We start from the raw sequence: 19,417 nt of genomic DNA, 5'->3' as shown, positions 1-19,417 counted from the left end.
TGCCTGTGTATATTTATGCAGGAATTTTAACTTGTATATTAAAACCAGTGCAAAGACACATTATCTAATATCAGTGTGAGGCTGATTGAATTAGTGCATGTTAAATTGAGTATTGCTGGTCATAATGGACTTGAAGAATGTAATTTTTTTTCTTCTTTTTTGTGCCATTTTCTTTCCATTTCAGTACCAGCTGCAAGAAACAAAGAATAATTTGTAAAATATTTTTTCAACCAAAGTCAGTTTTTGGTCAGCCAAGATGTTTTTTAATATATTTTGTTCCATGCTTATGGCTTTATTGTTTGTGAATCTGTTATATTGACCCTTGCTAAAGAGGAAAATATTATTATTATTAGTTCTAGACTCTTGCTAGGAGAGAAGAGATTCCTATTTCTATTGTGTTTGGGCTCAGACTTTTCAACAAATGTGATTGTGTTTTATTAGAGGTGAGGGGTTTATGAAGAACTGTGAGGATAATTATATAGTTTAGCTTAAAAATATTTGTCATTTAAATGAGAATGTATGTATCTGCCAGATTTGAGCATAATTTGATGAATTTGGTGTCTCAGTTGCATGTTACATGGAAAAGCTGCAAGGGCAGACATACCACTGGCATCAGACAGGCTGGGCAAACATATGAAAAAAAAGCCTAAAACCCCAAATACTAATACTTTCCCAGTGCAGCAGTATACAGATTCACCAGTGTCAATGAATATTGTTCTGCTAGTATATTTCTTATTTCATGCTTCATTTTCTCTTCTCCCAGAGCTAGAAGTGTCATAAAGTGTTTTGCATTCTAAGTACTAGGGATATAGTGTAGAGACAGTATTTGCCATGTTCTAAGAGACAGAAGGCACACAGTGAAATTTAAAAAATTGAATAGACAGTTACACCTCTCCCATTTTAGGAAAGAAATTGGCAAGAAGTAAACATGGGGGCATGGGGAAGAAACTGTGTCTGTATGGGGATGACTTCTTTTTTTCCTTCCCCCCCATGCATCAGAATTGAGAGAGGCATTTGCCATAATCAGGTCTGTACTTAGGCTTTGCATATTAGCCTTCACAGCAGTTAATGATATTTAGGTTCAGCCTAGCTATCAAGAGGCAGGGAAAAGAAAAAAATGCAATAAAGAAGTGGCTCAGCTTCTCTCAAATGGGCTTTAATTGAGCTTTTTGTGATGAAAAGCTAATGCTATCTGTTTCCTAGAGATGACTAATTCTGTGTTCCAGTTGTTAACTGAAGAGATAGGACTGTAGTTAGAGACAGCTTGTGCCAAAATATGGTAGCAGGCATTTGGTTGTTGACTAAAGGTTTTAAATATATTAAGTTATGCTGGAGGGGGAGGAAGAAAAAACTATCTATTTTTGTTACAGGTTGTACACTTAGCTGTGACAAATAGGAACACTATGGCTGGTGCTATACAAATATTTTTAACATGGCTGTTTCCTGCCCTAGTTCTTAGAACAGGAAGTAAACATCTGTATCAGAGAGGATTTGCTATTACCACTGATAATTGCAATGATTCTCTTCTATGAAAGCTACTTAACTCCAACAGCATATTTAACAACGTATTTTAACATATTTGTATGGCGTGCATACAAATAAGGTCTATTTTCAGTAGTATTCTATACCTCATTTCTGCATTTATCAGCTGTAATACATTCCAAGTACTTCTGTATATCATTGAAATGAAAGATTTTACTGCAACTTAAGAATGAACATTTATGCTTCCAGCTTCCTCTGTTTTTTTGCCAAGGTTTCTTCGATCTAAATACAGTGAGGTGCAGAAAAAGGATAGTCCCAGAGACCAGTGGTGTTCAAAATACCAGTGTCTCAAAGTGTTGGCTCAGATTGGTGAGCTTATTCGGGCAGAGCTCATGAGAACCAAAAATGCAGATTCTGTCAATAAGTCTGCACTTCATCTCTTGCTGAAGCAGGGAGCATTACTACATCTCATGTTGCTGTGTCTGATTAGCTCTTTCTGGAAAAAGTGAGCCTTTTCTGCTCTTGAGTTAGAGGTATCTGCTTAAACAGTCACAAAGGAAATGTGAAGAAGTTGGACATTTAAAATGTATTATTTGTGAATACCTTGTGCTTAGACCTGGGGAATTCCTTTTCTCATGAGAGTTTCAGTATAGGAGGTGGCATATTGGCAGTAGTGTTCATTTTCTTCTTATACTACAAGTTGGAAGATACTTAGCTCCCAGAACACTACTTAAACTTACATGTGGTTTTTTTTTCCCTCTGTTTTACGGCCTTGAAAACTGTGGCACATTATAGGCTCAAAAAGTCACACAAGAGTGGATCTCTCTCAGTGTAATGTAAATGGAAGAGGCTCTGTTCGTGAAAAAGGAAAACACAGGGAAATCTTTGTATCAGTTCCTGCATGGCTGAGTCTGCAGTGAGCTTCAAAGGTCTTGCATCTGAGGAAAGTGATGACATGAAGAAAGTGTTCTATGTGGAAGATCACGTAGAGATCAAGAGAATTGGAAACGAAGTCAGCAAAGCAATATTTCTAAAGAAAGCCTTGTGTAAGAGAGAAAATAGAAGATAAGTTGGAAACTATGTTTTATATGAAAGGTTTTAGGAACAGAGGCATGAAGGTGAGAGATGAAGGAGGAACCAAAAGGAACAGTTACGGCCATAAATATGTCATGATGACTGTAGCCGGACAAGAAGTGAGAGAGAAGCTGGGTTTTGTAGGACTGAGTGAGGAGTGGATCATGAATTCCTGTGTAAGGTACTGGGCAGAGAGGTGTTCCCTCACTGTTGAGATGAGACTGCATCTAGCAGCTGTCAAATTCGAGGGCACGTGCTTGTACTGTGGGCAGTTCTGCTGTTCCATTTGACATTTCCCTCACCAGGTGCATGCACAGCCCTTTTGATTTGGCCCTGATTCCAGTTAGGGGCTGTGTATCTAAGTGCAACTCTGCACCAACAGGCCTGTGGTAAGCATCAAACCTCCCTGACAGAGCCATTTCTAGATCTTCTGGTTGTGAAGAAGGTGGCTCTTCCTCTCCCAATCAGTATGCTGCTGAGTTGCATGGTCTGTGGCTGTGTGGACTGAAAAAATACTGAGGAAGTCTGAACTTCAGCATTCGTCTCTTAGAGGTGACTAAAACTCCTTGTCCCTGTCCATCCATTTCAACACCAGAACTTTCACTGAAAATAAAAATTTGTTAAACATAATTCAGAGCCTTATAATAAAACTTGTCACGTGGTTAACCTTTAATACAATGTAGCATTTAAAGAATAGTTTGCATCTTTTGCTGGTAAATTACTACATAAATATTTAGATTAGGTGTGAATAGGAATGTGGCATTATTTATGGATCCATATTTCTCTGGCATTTCAGATGCATGGTTGTTTTGCTCCTTAATAAATGCAGACGTTAAAAGAACAAGCATAGACAAAGTGCTAATTTTAAAGCTTTGCAGCTCAGGGGAGAAAAATCTCCCCATGTTTTGTTAGAACTGCTTGTGTTCTCCATTCGCACAATAGAGAGAAATCTTATAATACATAGAAGTTGAATTAAGCTCCTTTATTTCTGATACTTGTCATGGAGTGACATGTCTCACCTGCTTGTGCAGATTGGTAGCAGAGCAACCTGTCAGATCTGAAGATGTTTTGGTGCTGTCTATTCCTTCTTGCTTCAGAGGTAGATGCGTTGTGGTACAGTTACTGCTTTAATTTTTGTCTGTATTTTGCTTCAGTTCTTTCTCACCTTAATCCTTGGAAGGGGAAGGCAAGAATATATGAAATGTCTTACTCATGAAAAACTTCAAAAAGTGCACATCCCTTTTTTCCTGGTTTAACCGGGGATTGGACTGTTAAGGAGGCTGCCCAGAAAGCTGCATCAGCAGCATGGAGTGCAACTGCTCCGAGGATGGTGCTGACAGAATGGCACTGCAGGCTGCTGTGGAGGCACTCTCAGGTCTGATACACGTGGGTTTTCTTACTTCTGTGAAGTCATGTAAATCACATACCTTGTCTGTATCTCAGCTTCCCCCATATCAAATGTGACCTTCCCTGCAGAGTGAACACAGAGGGATGATGAAAATAAGTCTGTTGGTACCCATGAGCTGTTGAGATACTGCAGTGATGAAGGTTTCTGGCTGTTAGTACAGGAATAAGTTTCCATTTGAGATGGAAAAGGTATGGATGTTTCCTTGACCTGTTGAAATTAAGGAGAGGTACCGAGTAGCTCTGCTGCAGTTTTGGCTTCTAAATTGATCCTGCACTAAGGAAGTAAGTCTTAAATCTTTGGGGTCTCCGTAGTCTCCATGATGTTTATCAATGAGAAAATCTGACTAAATGTTCAGTGCTTTTGTGCCCTTTATTTGTCTTCTGTATTGAATTTCTGGGAGGAGGGTAGCTTTCTATATTTATTTCTCTGTTTCTTTAATTTTATTGTGGTGTTTTTCCTGAAAACCAGTCATTCTAGTCCAGGGTCCTTGCAAGGTATTCACATACAGTAATTTTTCTTTCCTTCTTGTTGGCAGGAAATAGGTATTCTCATATAGCTTGGTGTGCAGGTTACCTTGGTCACCGGTTGTCTGGAAAATACACCTAATTTCTCTGATTTTTCTAGGTCCCTGTTATGTAAAACCTTTTAGTGTTTGATTTTTTTTTCCCCATTTCCTTATGTTGTATTTGGTTTGGCTCAAAGGTTATAATAACCACGGGAATGTATTTGACAAGAAGGCCTATTCCATTCTTGAGTTGACTAAGCCCTTCTAAGCATCCGTGGTGATCCCTGCATTATCAGCAGTTGCTGTATGCATGGAGTCATCTCACTGTGATTCTGACTGCATTGCAATAAGTAAAGAATTTGCCAAAGAACTATTTGCTTACTCAAATATTAATCCTGTGAGAGGACTATATCTGAAAGTATCATTTTCTTGCTGCCAGTAACTGTCTTTATGCAAACTCTTTTCAGCTATTTTTTCTTCTGATGAGCACTTTTGAGTTTAGATTCAGGAATTCCTGTCTTCAGGAGTAACAGCCCTCTGGCACTGATACCCTCAAGGCTAACACATAGCAATGTTTCTCTAAGATGAGTGGAGAACTATAGTGGGAGGAAAAAGGAGTCATAGCTATGGGGAAAAGATTTTCTCTCTTCCTCACCAATACCTTGGACTTCTGTGGTCCATACACATCAGCTGTGTACCTTGGTATGCTCCTGGTAAGAAGCCAAGAAGACCTCCAGGATGTCAGCTATTCTTTAGAAATAAATGTGAGGATTTAGGGATGAGTGTTTTTCCTTGTAGGAGGTAGCAACTTCCAATACCTCATGACTGTTTTTACCTGAAATAAGGGACAATTCCAAAAAGCCTGAAGTTCAGTGTGCATGGGTCACTCTGGCCTGTCCCAGCAAATCACATTTTCTGATATGAAATTAATCAGCCAGAGTAAACATCTTTATCTCCAAGAACAGTAGAAAAAGTCCTAGGAGCTATACATTTGGCCCATGGCAGTTAAGTCTTTGCTTAGAAGAAGTTCCTCAGAACTTCTAAGGAGAATCATTCCAGGTCATTAATTTCCTTTCTCTTCAATAAGTACTAACCATTTGATTTGAAAATCTTTTTGTTACCATAGGGTGGCTTCAGAAATTAGGTTTTTTTTTCCTATAAACATTTGCAGCCTCCTGTGGAGGGCAGTTCCATAGCTTAGGGGAATGCAGGATCTGCTCAGTTGCTGGACAAGTGCATTTTCTCTGTCCTGAGAAACTCATAACAGTTCCTGCAAGAATAGGGGCCAACCTGCAGCCTTTGGTCTCCTGAGAACATAACAGTGGATATTTTTTTCCTCCCCTTCATATAATTTTAAGCTATCTGTGTTCTGGCCTGCCCTGTTGTGTCTGTGGACACAAAGGAGTGTGATCTGGGGAAGTATTGTAGTGTTCTTACTTTAGAGCTTCCTTTTCTTCTCTGATTGTCCAGATCCGAAGACTTTTAAAATGCCTCTTAATTTGAGGAGCTGTGGGTCACTTTACTACTTCTACATCTCAAATTGTCAGGAGGAAAGGATACCATTATTCATTAGGTTGGGAAAGCAGAAGTTTCCTGTCATATAATATTTGAATGGTCTGGTTCTTGATTCGGAACCAAAATCAAGAAATGAAATCCGGAGTGTTGGCAGAACAAATTATTTTTATTTTATGTTTCTCCCAGTTTTAGACAGCCCTGTTTACCTACCCATGTCTCTAATTTTGTGAGGCTTATTTTTGAGTACTGTTTTTGCAAAAAATGCCTATTACCAGGAAGAGCAGCAGAACACACCCTGTTTCAGACAGTAATATTTGATTCCTGAGTGCTGTAAATGATGTAGAAATGTGCATGTATTAATGAGGGGTATAATAGGTTTGAGTGAAAGTGGGAGATAAGATGTGTTAATCTTGTATATTAAATAGTCCTACAACAATGAACCTTATAATGAGGCTGTTATTAAATCTTTCCTTCCCTGGCCTCAGTTCAGTGAAACCAGTGCTTCTGAGTTTGGCATGTTTAAAGCCAGATTTCACAAGAAAGGACCAACTCTCTGGGTTCTGCCATTTTGAAGTCCTTACCACGTTAGAGATGTGTACAGCACATGGTGGAAAAGGTCTTTCCAGCACTCCATCATATAATATTTTCCCCTTTTTAGGTTTGAGGACACCTTCCTTAATATTAGTGTGCTGGTATGGAGTCTGCTTTGACCTCAAGGGTATCTTAGGAAAAGAAGCAATGCGTTTCTCTCTACATCATGCAAACAGATTGTGTTCTAACAAGGTTAGAAAGACTGTCAAAATAGCAAGAGTTTTAAAGGAAAAAAAATAAATTATCTAGAATAATCTGTGATTTTTACATTTGGTGCTCTTCTAGCTATAGTGCTGAGGACAGTTCCATAAGAAGGGCATGATTCCTTGGTTCACTGGTATTTATTTTTTTTCTATTTTTGTCCAGCAACATTTACAGATTTTCATCTTGCCTCTTGCACCATTTGCCAATAATCAGATTAAAATCTGCATGGTGCTGTTTGATTATGTTCTGGTTTAAAAAGAGGAGATAAGAAAGTTTAAATACCCAAGCCTGATGCCTGCTGTGGAAGATAGAGAGTGGCAGCCATGCTAGGAAGCAGCAAATAAAAACTTTCCCTAGCATCCAAATTTCCTTTCCAGTAAGGACCCAAATGAGGACTTTCTCTTTCTGAAGGTGGTGGGAGCTGGGATGAAGGAGACTGCCTTCCTCCATCAACATTATTCCTGTTTAAGGGTAAGGAAAAGGTTCAGTGAGAGACATCAAATATATAAAATTAAAAGCGATGATTGATTGTTTCCTGCAAGGAAGCAACAAGACAGACACCGTTGTGTATTCTCAGGTGATCACCATTCTGATAGTAACCAAGACCAAACCTGATTAGCTTAGTTATAAAACAAGTTGATGTTTTGTGATCTTACATTCTCATTCCCTGCAAAGCAGACACCTTTTTGATTTACTATGCATGTTCTTTAATTGAGATGGAGGTGCTGTAGCTCTGCTCTCAGTAAGTTCAGCTTTTACATTCCATTTCTCTTTTGCCTCTTCATCCCCTTTTCTCCACGCTTCTGACTCTGAGCTCACATTTATCCTGTTAAAATAACTCCTCTTACTGTGTCTAAACTAAGAGGCTGAGCATCCTTTCTCAGATACCTCAATTCCCACCTTATCTCTCCTCAGGCTTCTGCCAGGAACTCCATTGTCAAATTAGAGTAGGGAACATGTCTGTTTTAATATCGAGTAGTACTAAGATGACAAATGGCTTTGTGTAAATGGTAACAGTGGCTACTGCAAAAAATTTTTTAATTCTTACAAAGGCCTGCAACTAAAACAGCAAACATTCCCAGCGATGGGTGTTTCACATAAAGCCGTGACTGACTCCCTCTGCGGGTGGGGCAGAGTGCGGTTTGAGAAAGAAGAGTAGCGGGAGGATTGCACGGCGCGTTTTCAGGCTGCAAGGCGATGCTTTTCGGTGAGAAAATGAACCCCGAGCGTGTGCGCGGCGCGGGCCGGGCGGCGGCAACACCCGGCGCGGCCACACGGTGGCGCCACAGCCCCACTTTTAGCGCGGCCGGGGCCGGTCAGCGCCGCTGCCGGCTCTGCAGATGCACATATGGCACAATATTATCATTTTATGGTTACAATTATGAGCAATTTGATACAAAATGAAAGCTAAATTATGCAGTGTTCCTTTTATTTGTTTAATTTTGCGCTCTAAATATGTAGAAGGAAAAATAGCGCTGGTTTTGTGTGGATGGTGATAGGTACAATGCCTCCTTTTGGCTTTGTGTTCTCACACAGCGCAGGTTGTGATTATTTTCTCTCGTACATGATGAAATGTGTGGAGTTGTTCTCAGGTGCTGGGACTGTTTCGCACAGAAATTGTGTATGTCTGAATCTCCAGGCTCCTTTCTTCCATAAAAAATGCATGGTACATTTACGGGCGGGTAGACAAATACATAAGTAACAAGTTCCTTCACAGTTTCTAGTGGAAGAGGCTGGGTAGCTGTGCCGTTTAAGCAAATGCCAAAGGAAGTCTTTAAATTCTGAAAGTCACTTTAGTCATTGGCAGAGCTCTCCTGATAGGAGAAAGTATGTTCTGAACAAATTCCTTCTTGCCAGTGAGGAAAATCTCCTGCCACTGCAGTTCTTATGCTAAAAGTAGAAATTTTCATGGCCCATGCCGGGATCAGTATCTTGTTACAACGATCTGTGGGGTCTGTATTTTGTGTATTCAGGTTCTTAGTTTTTCCTCTCATTAGATCTCCTATGTTCATTGTTATGAAAATGCATATTTTTGCCGGTATATGTAGGAGCATAATTTGTCTTTTGTGTGTTATGTTCTTCCTTCCTTTTCAGTAGAAGAAAGTTGTTAGCAGAGCCAGCCTGTAAAATAAATCTTCGATTTATTTTTTTTCTTTGCTTGTAAGTATTCTTTTGTTTGTATTAATGAAGATAAGGCTGGAGATGTGGTTTCCACTTGGAATAGAAAATGCAAGCTCTGAGATGGTATTTGCATTTATCGATCCAGGCACATCTGCTGGCATATGATGGTGTGTGATATTTTTGTCCTTACCCACCTTTGAACCAGAGAACATGGCAGATAAGCTGTCCAGTTTGATTGGCATATCCTGTGGAAAGGATTTTCAATACGTAGGATCAAATCCTGTACCCTAAACTGCTTTTGCGTTTTGAAAGTATGTTAGAGACTTCTCTGAGTTCATCTGCTATATTGGGAATTAGTTTTAGGTTTAAATGCTTTCCTTGCTCTCATCAAATCATATGGGCTATCTTCTTCTTTGGCCAACTTTAGATGCACTATATTTGCATTGTGCAGCTCAATATTTTCCAGAGTGTTAAAGCGAACTTGGGAATTTCATCATCTGTGTGGAACAGAGTATCTTAGTAGATAATATAAAACTTGGACTGTCTATAAAAGAAATTACAAAATTATGAGTACTAGGATAAATCATAGTGGTGAATTTAACCAGGGTAGGAAATCTTGTGTCTTTTATTGCTTTTTCTTTGGGATCAGTTTTAACAGTGGCTCTACAGGTGCTATAGGTGGAAATGGAAAGCTTATTTTTTGAAAACAACTCTTCAGCTGTTTAGGAAACTGCTTTTTATTTCTGTTCACACCTGGCATCTGGGAGTCCAGAGACTAGATTGGAATTGGAAGGTTTTTGTGTGCTTCTTGAAAGCTCCAATGGACTGCCCTGGCTTTGTCACTAACTTTCTTAACTCAGTAGCTTTTCTGTAGGTAGGTAACCATAACTTAACTAATTTGTATGCACCATATGCAGTCTCGGCTCACTTCAAAGTGTAATCAAGTCATGAACTAATTACAATACCATATTCCCAAAGAATGTAAATTTAATTTCCCTTCAAACAGAATGGGAATGTATTAAGCAATTCCTTTATATGAGAACTGTGGCATTCAACAACATAATGCTGATGCTTCAAACAGAAGTGAAGTTCTTAACTTTTGTAGACCTTGTGACCTTTTTCCCTATGCATCTTCCCTTTTTATTCTTGCATCTTGAGTTAATTTACTGACTGGATAACAACATTAAAATATTCAAGTGTAAATTAAAATGTAACTGTTGGGCTTCAGATTGGGGATCACTCTGTCTTATTGTATGTGACTTGCTTCTTTATAGTGTTTTCAGAATTGTGCTTCCTAAGGCATTTGGATCAGAAGGAAATTGTATTTTGAATTGAAGGCTCATAAGGTTCAGACTCTCACCAGATGATTTCTTTAATACATCGAAAAGTGGATGTGCAGAAAGTTCCCTACAGGTTCTTAGCATCACTGTGCCAGGGAGTCCACATAAACTCAGTTATATAAGAACGAGCAAAGGGAAGTTGTTCATAAAATATTTTATTACCTTCAGTCTTTGCAGCAACTTCAGAGTTTAGATAATAAACCTTCATAGAAGTTACTAGTCTCTACCCTTTCTCAGAACAATGATTCACATAGAGTAAAACCACTTATTTTATTCCTCTTAATTTTAAGGCAGAAGAAACATGTTAGGGTTGATTTTGATCCATGCCTGGATAGTCTGATTTCCAAAATGCAGTCCTCTTGCTTTTCTGAGGTGAAATTGTCAAAGCATAGGACTGTATGTGTTAAACCCAAGTAGTATTTTAAAATTAAATGTGGGTCAGCTTCCAATGAAGTATGTAATTGTTAAATGCTAAAGGAAAGAGCTTAGAATATCTTAGTTTGTATTTTAAAGTGTTCCTTTTAGATGTTAATTCATTAATACCAGCAGTTTATTTTTATTCATATGACTTTTCATATGTAAGTAGTTGAAGCTGCATTATTTTAATCCTTTCTTTGGTTAGAGAGAAAAAAGCCTGCAGGTGGAAATCAGAATGACATATATATTGCTTCTTTCCCAAAAGGCATGGTATCTCTCTCCTATTGATATGCAAAATATTAAGGGAGAAAAAAAACCCCACTGCTTTATGTGTCAAAATACTGTAAAAAAAAATATGCTTGGGTGGTGCATGAAAAAAAGTGGGGGTCCACTTCAAGGTGAGCACACTTATAGTGGAATTTGCCATTAGTCTAGTGTGGGTCTCTGGGGCTCTGCAGACTCTATAAGTTTGGTTCCCTTAGGAACCATCAAGCTTAGAGGTAGCTTGATCCATAGTTGTGGTTACAGGGATAGCCCTGTTTGGAGACCCAGCTCCAAACATGGGTCTTAGCCTTTGCCTGAGTTTGGTGAAATGCTTTCTTACTCTTGCAGCATTTTTTAAAGTGATTTTTGGGCTATGAGCTGTACAGAGAAATGTTGTAGTAGTACATGGTGCCGCAGTTATGGATGCAGTGGTGTGTCTGTTAAACAGCTGTGAGCTTGCTGTGACATTCTTCACGTGCCAGCCGCAGGCCAGAGGCATTTTGGACGTGGTGTAGTGTTGCTGTTGCTGCCAGAAAAAACCCAACCCCACAAAAACATCAAAGCAAGGTAAGTTAGATCAGGCTTGTGGTGCTTGATGCTATGCTGCTGGGACTGTGCACAGCTCCTTGAATGGGTCTGGCACACACACCTGCTTGGAGAGCATGCAGGCAAGCTCAGGTCTGCCTGCAATTCATCTGAGGAGATTTTTCTTGGGAGACCAAAGACCTGTCAGAGCTTAGTGTAGCTTCATCCACCCACTGCCAGTGGCATTTCCTCAGCATCTCCTTCCTTGTCTAGTTTTTCTCACAGCATTTGTTTTCAAGGGACTACCTGAGGCAGTGAAAAGAGTTGAGTCTGCTGAAACTGGCAACATGGTGATAACTAGTCAGGTTTCTAGCTGCATGTCCTTAAGCAGGAATTTAAAAAGATCAGTGCTTTGTGGCTACTGGGTCGTGAGTGCACATGTCAAAAAACTTTCTTCATCACATCACAGAAAGTTTCTTGTGTCTCTACCACAGAGTTCAAGTTAATGCTGTCTGATTTAAATTCCAATCCAATTTGTGTGTGTTTGACTTTTTCTTTCCTTTGATTGCTTTATTCATCTTTGCATATCTCTGTAATAGCTCTGAGTCTCTAGAGAGTCTTCCATTGGATATGGGGGCTGATGGGACTGCAGCATCTGGTGACTGAAGACGGAGATTCAGCTCCTGTGTTCTATTCTGGCCATGGATCAGGGAATGCAGCCCTGAGTGAAAGGACAGTCCAAGCTGAAGCTACAGTCAGGGACTACAGGAATGAATCATCACTGGGCATCTTGTTTGATGCTTGGGAGGTCTATTAGGGCTTTTCTGCATGGGTGAATGCAGTCAAACTCAGACTCTGAGCTAATCAGGTGCAAGATGAATCTGGTCTGTTAGTGCTGTGCCTGAGCTGTGCTAGTTTACCCTGCAGCTGCAAGACACATGTCCTGGAGCTGCCTTGAGGAGTGTGGGGCTGCTGGGCTGCACCCATGTGCTCAGAAACGCCCAAAGACTCCCCGTGACACAGTTTTCCCATGTGTAAAAAGGGCACAATAGAGCTCCTGCCTGTCCCAAAAGTGCCTGTCCCAAAAATGCTCTTGGCAAACCCTTGAGGAAAGTGTCACTAGGTGGTGAGTTCTCACAAATGTTCTGAAAAAACAGGAAGGCCTCTGTTATTATATTGATTGTGAAGAATCTCATTAGCTGTGTTCTCTTGCTAGTAGCTTCTAGAAAAGTTTTTTCCAGACTCACTTTGCTGTGATTTGAAGCTGCTTTAAATTTATTTTTTTTCTTTTAACAAAGCAAGATAAAATGAAAAAATTCTTCTCAAATTATAAAGGTGGGGGGGTGGAGAGATTCTCTGTTTTCTGGTTTGGTTGCCTTTTTCCCTCTTGCAAAAAGTGATATAAGAAAAGCAGAATTTTGATAAATAGTCCTTGTGGAGCAACCTGATGTTGGCTTCACTTGGAAACCTGGACCTGAAGAGACCAATTTGAATTGCTGTAGCATGAACATAGCTTGCACAAGCACGTGGAGGCTGATGTCTAGAATTCAGGAGCTTCTTAGGTAGATGCTGGATGCTCTGAACTAAAACATTTCAGATTTTAAGCTGGGCTTCACTTCTGCTTAAAGTGCCAGTGGAAAGAGTGGACTGGGAACAGTGAAGGGAATCAGTGTGTGTGGTAGAGTCTGGCCTTTCTCTTCCCAGTTTCTGGGGAAGCAGGAACTGTAGTTTTTGGATTTTTTTTTTTTTCTACTTCAGCCCTTGGGAGGCTGACAATATTTCAGCAAGGAGTAATCTGTGAGTAGTTGAGGTGGCCATGGAGCAGACTTCATAGCCTGAGGATTTAAGAGTAGAACTGAAGGAAGGGGTTGGGACTCTGCAAGGTGGATAAACACACCCAGACAAGTGACCATTGCTGGAAGAGGTGTCCTCTGCTCCCAGCTCCACTCCCCCTGCTTGCCTCGTGCCAGATCTTGTGCCTGGTTGTCTTTTTGCCTCACTGGGACAGTTTGCTCAGGCCTGGAGTGAGGGATCTATGGGGCAGCAGAGCTGGTGTGGATGGAAAGAGTGAGTGGGAGAGTATCTTTGGAAGCAGTTGATTATTGGGTTGGCTGTGCCTTCTTGTGGAGCTTCACCCCAAGGAAAAGCTCTTTGTTCCCTGCCTGGCTCCCTGGACATCGATTCCTGGCTTCTGTGAGCTGTCACCACTGTGTGCTGGCAGCTCCTCCTCTCAAAGCCAACTATCTCCACTGAGGTTATTATCTCATAAGAGCCATAAATGAGCTCTTAATTCTTTGACTTACATTCAGTGAAAAAATTAACTAATTTATTATATAAAACATGTAGTACTTGCAGTATTACATGTAAATGTGGCTATTGAAATTCTAACCTTTGCATTTCTAATTTTTTTTGTCTCCCCCTCCTCCTCATACAACCTCAATACTTTACTAATAAACTGCATAAAAAGTATTACTCTAATACATTGAAATGCATATTTCTTGGACATAAAACTACCTTTCAATGAAATGCCAAGTACCACTTCTCCCAGGTAACTAACATCTTGCAAATTCAATATTTGTGCTCCTGAACACATGAAGAATTACCAAATGTGTCCATTTAGGTATGTTACTTTTTTTGGAATGAAAATCTGTAGGATTTCTACTATACTGTTCTTTTAAGCTTCCTTTTTTTTTTTAAAGCAGATTAAGAAAATATTTATGACATGCATGTCTGTCCAAAGACTGTATTGCCTTAGTAGATGCATGATCTTGTTATATCTGAATGACTTAAATATTTTTGTGGCAGTGTTGTGTATTGTCTGGCTAATTTGCAGGAGAAAAAAGGAGATAATCTTGCTGCTTTTAGCAAAAAATTCAATAGAGTGAGAGAGTAAGATCTAATATTAAGGCTTTTTTGTTAAGAAGATGTTCTGCAGTAAATGTACCAGCACATTTTTGAGAATTGCCATACTTTCAGCTATTCTGCATGTGTCTCAAACAAATTAACTCTTTTTTCATATTAGAAGCTTCATGTTTACTTAAGTAAGCAAAGTAGGGCTTTAAACTCACACTGTGGTGGCTGTAACAATACTTTGCTTAATGTAGAGTGATTGTGTGAATGAACAAGGTTTTGATCTTCTAATACAGTGACTTTTACTGCGGCTAACCAAATCTCACAAGAATTTCAGGGACATCTTGGCCACCATTCAAGCTCATGTGAGCCATTGCCCTTCCCACTTATGATCACATAACTGGCCTTTGGACAACCAGGATTTGCATGCATACTTTGCTGAAGTTAATTTTCCTTGTCCTGTTTGAAACCATATTTTAAATGAATTTGGCAGCCACATGCAGGAGGTGGTGGCATCATGTGTACCGTGGGGGCTCTGCAGTCTGTAAAACACAAATGGGGCCTGGGAGTGTGGGCAGTCTTGCCTGGCTTTCCAGTAGAACTGGTGCTAACACTGTGGCAAGAGTGAGGATGGCTGCCTGGCCGTCCCTCGTGTGCCCCAGGGCTGTTTAGGGTGCTCGGTTCTGGTGCCAGCAGTGTGCTCGCTGGAGGGAGGAGAGGGCAAAATCTGTTTTGTGGGGAAGGGGTTGCTGGAAGCAAAGTGAATTAAGAGGGCTGTAAAAAATTGATAAAGATAGATAGGACTGTCTGTTTTTATATTCTGCCACATAACATGGGTTTAAATGAATTTCCCTATAATTTGTCTTCAAATACCGACATTTAACTCTTAGGCTGTATAAATGAACTGGCTTTTGCTAGAGTAAAATTCATGCCCTGCGTCCAGGCTAATATGTTCACCTACTATAAACATTACTGCCTATGGTTACAACTGGAATAAAAAATTCCTTTTATATACATCATAGCTGGCAGAGACTCCTGAGACCACCACAAATCACTTCAGCCTTTTGGTGCTCTCTGACGAAATGAACTGAAATGTAAAACAGCTCCGGCTTCAGGCAGGCTGGCTCTGGAAAGCAATTAGCTTGTTGAGACCATTGTTTGTACCCTCCCATGTTTCCAGGTGCTGAGCAAAGGAGTTATGAGAGCTCTCCTGATTGATTTCAGCATTGGGGTTTATTAACCTTCCATTCCTTCCTAAAATGTTTTGCTTATTCTCTCAGTAGCCTTTTATTTAAAGGGAAGAAAACCAACCAACCAACAACAAAAACAACGCCCGGGCAAGGCCACCCCTCCTGTGAAAGAATAAGAAGAGAGGAGGGGGGGAGAGAGGGAAGGCAACAAAACTGAACCAAAAAAAAACCCCTTAGGGTCATAACAGGGAATAACAAAGCAGTGAGTTATTTATGCAGCCATGATTGGCAAAAGTGATTGCAACATGAATTTGCCCAGAAGCAATGATTAGATCATAAAAATGTTAAGGAAATCTGTAACTCAACACCGTTTTAAAGATTGAAGAAGTTTTTGTTCCCTACCTTAATTGCAGTGACTTGTTATTAAAGTATTTATTCAGAGTAATCTCTTTGGACAGTGAGCCCTTATCCCATCTGCATGCATAATTAAAAGTGAGGGGGGAGAGAGGGGAGCATAAATGGTTTACCATGCTACATGAGCAAGGGAGGGAATTACACAATGACAGGTGAAGAGCAGATTTATCTCCTGTTGGAATTTCAATGCTGCAAGCAAGGCAGGACACTGTTGCTAATATCCTTGCAAACACCACAGTTGCTGCTTCTCCAGATTACTGTCCAAAAATTATTGCTGGTCTGTAAAAGGCCTGTAGCACTGCATCTGTGGCTGTGGGGTTTTGAGCCATTGGCGCTCAAGCAAAGAGATTGGATTTGGGTATGTGGGCTTGTGAATCGATGTCTGTGCTTAAAAATGGACTATTTACTTACTTGGCTGGCTATTTATTTATTTATAAATAAACATTGGTAATGGCTGGCTTTGCTGAATGTGAATAAGAGGATTGTAGTTGTTCCAGCTGAAACAATGTCATCACCTGCCTCCTGCTGCTGCCCCTTTTCCAATGGTAAAAGAATTTGGTGCAATTCTTCTTTTTCCACTCTGAGTAAGGAAGAAGGTTGTACTTGAACATTCATCTCTAGGCAGATTTATCATCATTAGGCGCTACTCAAACACATGGTATCTGTTTTTAAATTGAACTGTTATGGATCTAAATCAGATTTACATGGAGTAAGTTGGTATATATTTGGCTATAACTGTTCGCTAAAGAGTGTTTTTCCCTTAACTTCTGATGTCTCACCTCTGCAGCAGCAGTACAGAGAATGCCAAGAACTTTTGAGCCTTTATCAGAAGTACCTAGCTGAGCAGCAAGAAAAACTATCACACTCCCTTTCTGAACTCAGTGCTGCCAAGGAAAAGGAGCAGAAGGTAAGCTCTTTTTTTGCCATCTCTTTTTTATTTAAATTACCAAGTCAAAACACCTTATTGAGACTGTGAGTCTATTATCTTGCATCTTATGGTGTTGAATACTGTTTTGTGATTGGTTTTCCATGAATCCTTGCCTTTATACATAGATTGCAGGAAAACAGAGCGAAAAACCCCAGCAAGTTTTGGGTCAGTAGAAGGGGTGAAGTTAATTGACCATGTTGTAATGGAGTAGGAATCATGGTAACCCACACCTTTGCCAAGGAAAGTTAAGATGCTGTTATGTTTTCTGTTCTGTTTAAACAGGAAAATAATTAAGAGACACTGTAGATAGAGCCTTTCACATTTTCACTGTGGGTTTTGATGATTGAAAAGGGCATTATAGATGATGTATTTGGTCAATAAGAGCTTTCTCAAGTCTGTAAAGCAGCTCATCTGATTTGAGCTATTTATAGAAGACCTGTAGTTCTATATGCAGTTAAAACCAGAAAATGTTGACTAGAGAGATATGATAAACTAAGTGGTATAATGTTTCTTGTATGTAGGCACCCAAAGCCTTGAGAACATGGTTGATTGAGATTTTTCCCTGGTAACTAGGTGCTTGGTTTGTCCCTGCTGATGGCAGATTATACCCTGGAAGAGAAGACTGCCTATGCAAATGCTCTACCCCAGGTTCTTGCTTGCTGTTCTCTGGTAGCAGCTTCCATCTGCAGATAGACCTCCAGAATCCATCCTACCTAAGACCATGCCTTTTTGTAGAGGTTCTGCCCTTGATCCCCTCTTCTTCTGGAACAGTCTTAAAGGCTTATTTATAACAGGGCTAGAAATAAAGTCATCAGCACAGAGTATCCAAAAGGAGGTCTCAGTGGTTCCCTGCTGTGAGAATTATACAGGCAGATCCTGCTTCTCAGGAGACTGGAGACTGTGCAGGAAGGAGCTTTCTAATTCTCTCAGGAAGCAGGTAGCAATACTCTGTGACTTTGTTGGCATCAGGAATTTTTTTTTTTTTGCCCTGATGATGTGTATTTTAGTGTGTTTTTTAGCTTGTTTTTTTTTTTGTCCAACATTGTTGGACATTGAGCTGTTTGTCAGGCTTTTAACCTTTTGTAAACATTTCATTTCCATTTTATTGTGTTTATATCTGCCCTCCATTTTTGTGATGGCATTGAATTCAAAACAAGAATATCCTCCCAGAATGGATGATGTCTGTGTTGCTGTTTGTATGGCATGCAGCTTGCTGGGGATCTCCATGGAAAATAGTCCAGAGGAGTCCATGTAGTCCAAAAGCACTGTGGTAGCTGTGTTTTGGGTGATGATAATCCTTTTTTCTTTCAGGATTTGCCCTGAATGTTTAATTTCTCGCCTTTCAACTTCAAATACATTTATCCTATACTAGGTTAGCCCTTAGTATGGAGGGATCCTGTGTCATCACAACTACAGGACAAAGGCATGGAAGCAGATAATAGGAAACCTTCAGCCCACTGACTATCAAATAATTTCAACAATCCACGTTTATCTCTTCTTGTTCTTCTGTCTTTCTAATCACTCTATCAGTGTATACACAGAGACTTCTTTAAAATTGTTTTCTGATTTCATGTGCAAAGTTCCATCAAGCTCATCTTTGATTCCATTATTTCTTTCCTCTATGCTTACAGGTACTTTTGTCCACAAATGCAAATTCAGATATTATATCGAGGTTTGCCTTGACATTTCATTTATGGTTACATACTCTACAGCTCCAGCCTAGCAGGTCTGAAATTACCCTAGTCCTCTTGTTGTGTGCAAAGCATCGTAGGCATAGATAAAAACCTGTCAAAACATGCTTCAACTGTTTTTTCTTATAGTGTGCAAAGTGTTTCTGATGTTTCTAGCCTTCCTCTTCAATTTTCTTGTTCTTTGCATTTGGCTTTATAAATTGTTACCATTTTTCACCCAAACAAGCACTTTGTGCTGTGTTTCTCCTCACAGTTTAGAAACTGTGAAGAGATGAGCAGGACTGCTGCACTCTGTCTGTCCTTTCCCTTGTACACTCCTTCAAGGGATGGGCATTCCAAACCCAAGAAGGGTCACTGGGCTGCTCTTGATGGGACTTGGTGTTGTTTTTGCACATCTTTTAATACCTGAACTGTGAACTCTTAGTGTCCTGATGGGTCTCTCTTTGAGTGTTTTTTGTTCTCTTTGAGTGTTGTCTTAACACAGTAGTTCAGGCCAGCATTGTTCTGTCTGCCTGATGGGGTCTGCTGAAGGGGAGCACAGCGGGGAGGGATTTTTGAGAGGAAAGAATTGGAAGAGGACAGACCCAGAACACTCTCCTCCTGTTCCAAGTACTGCCCATGCCAGTTCCTTCTGCCCCACTGAAGCTTTTGTTCTCTTCCTTTCTGGTTTAAGGTGGACTTTGACAAGAACAATTTTATTGAAATGTTAGGATAATGGAAGTTGTTGTGAGTTTTGTTTGAGTCCAAATCCATTTAAAATATTTTCATTTTCACTTGATTTTCTCCGGGTTAAGGAAATCTTGGATATGTCTGGGTTTAAAGCAAGATAACTAGTTTGTCACATAGTTTTCTCTTGGTAGAACTGTGTAGGAGACATAATCAGTGTTTCCTATTACAG

General features: G+C 40.0%; 1 protein-coding gene across 1 annotated transcript in view; it reads left to right on the top strand.

The window, feature by feature from the left end:
* Positions 1-19,417, top strand: part of KIAA1328 (KIAA1328 ortholog) — a 173,137-nt gene that overhangs the window by 53,395 nt on the left and 100,325 nt on the right. Inside the window, exon 6 of the mRNA XM_036403577.2 lies at positions 16,680-16,807. Within this exon, the coding sequence (XP_036259470.1) occupies positions 16,680-16,807 (128 nt within the window). The remainder of the gene's footprint in view (positions 1-16,679; positions 16,808-19,417) is intronic.

This window comes from Molothrus ater, chromosome Z, assembly GCF_012460135.2.
Source record: "Molothrus ater isolate BHLD 08-10-18 breed brown headed cowbird chromosome Z, BPBGC_Mater_1.1, whole genome shotgun sequence".
Lineage (NCBI taxonomy): Eukaryota > Metazoa > Chordata > Aves > Passeriformes > Icteridae > Molothrus > Molothrus ater.
The sequence above is the reverse complement of the archived record's forward strand: the minus strand, read 5'-3'. Positions and strand labels throughout refer to the sequence as shown.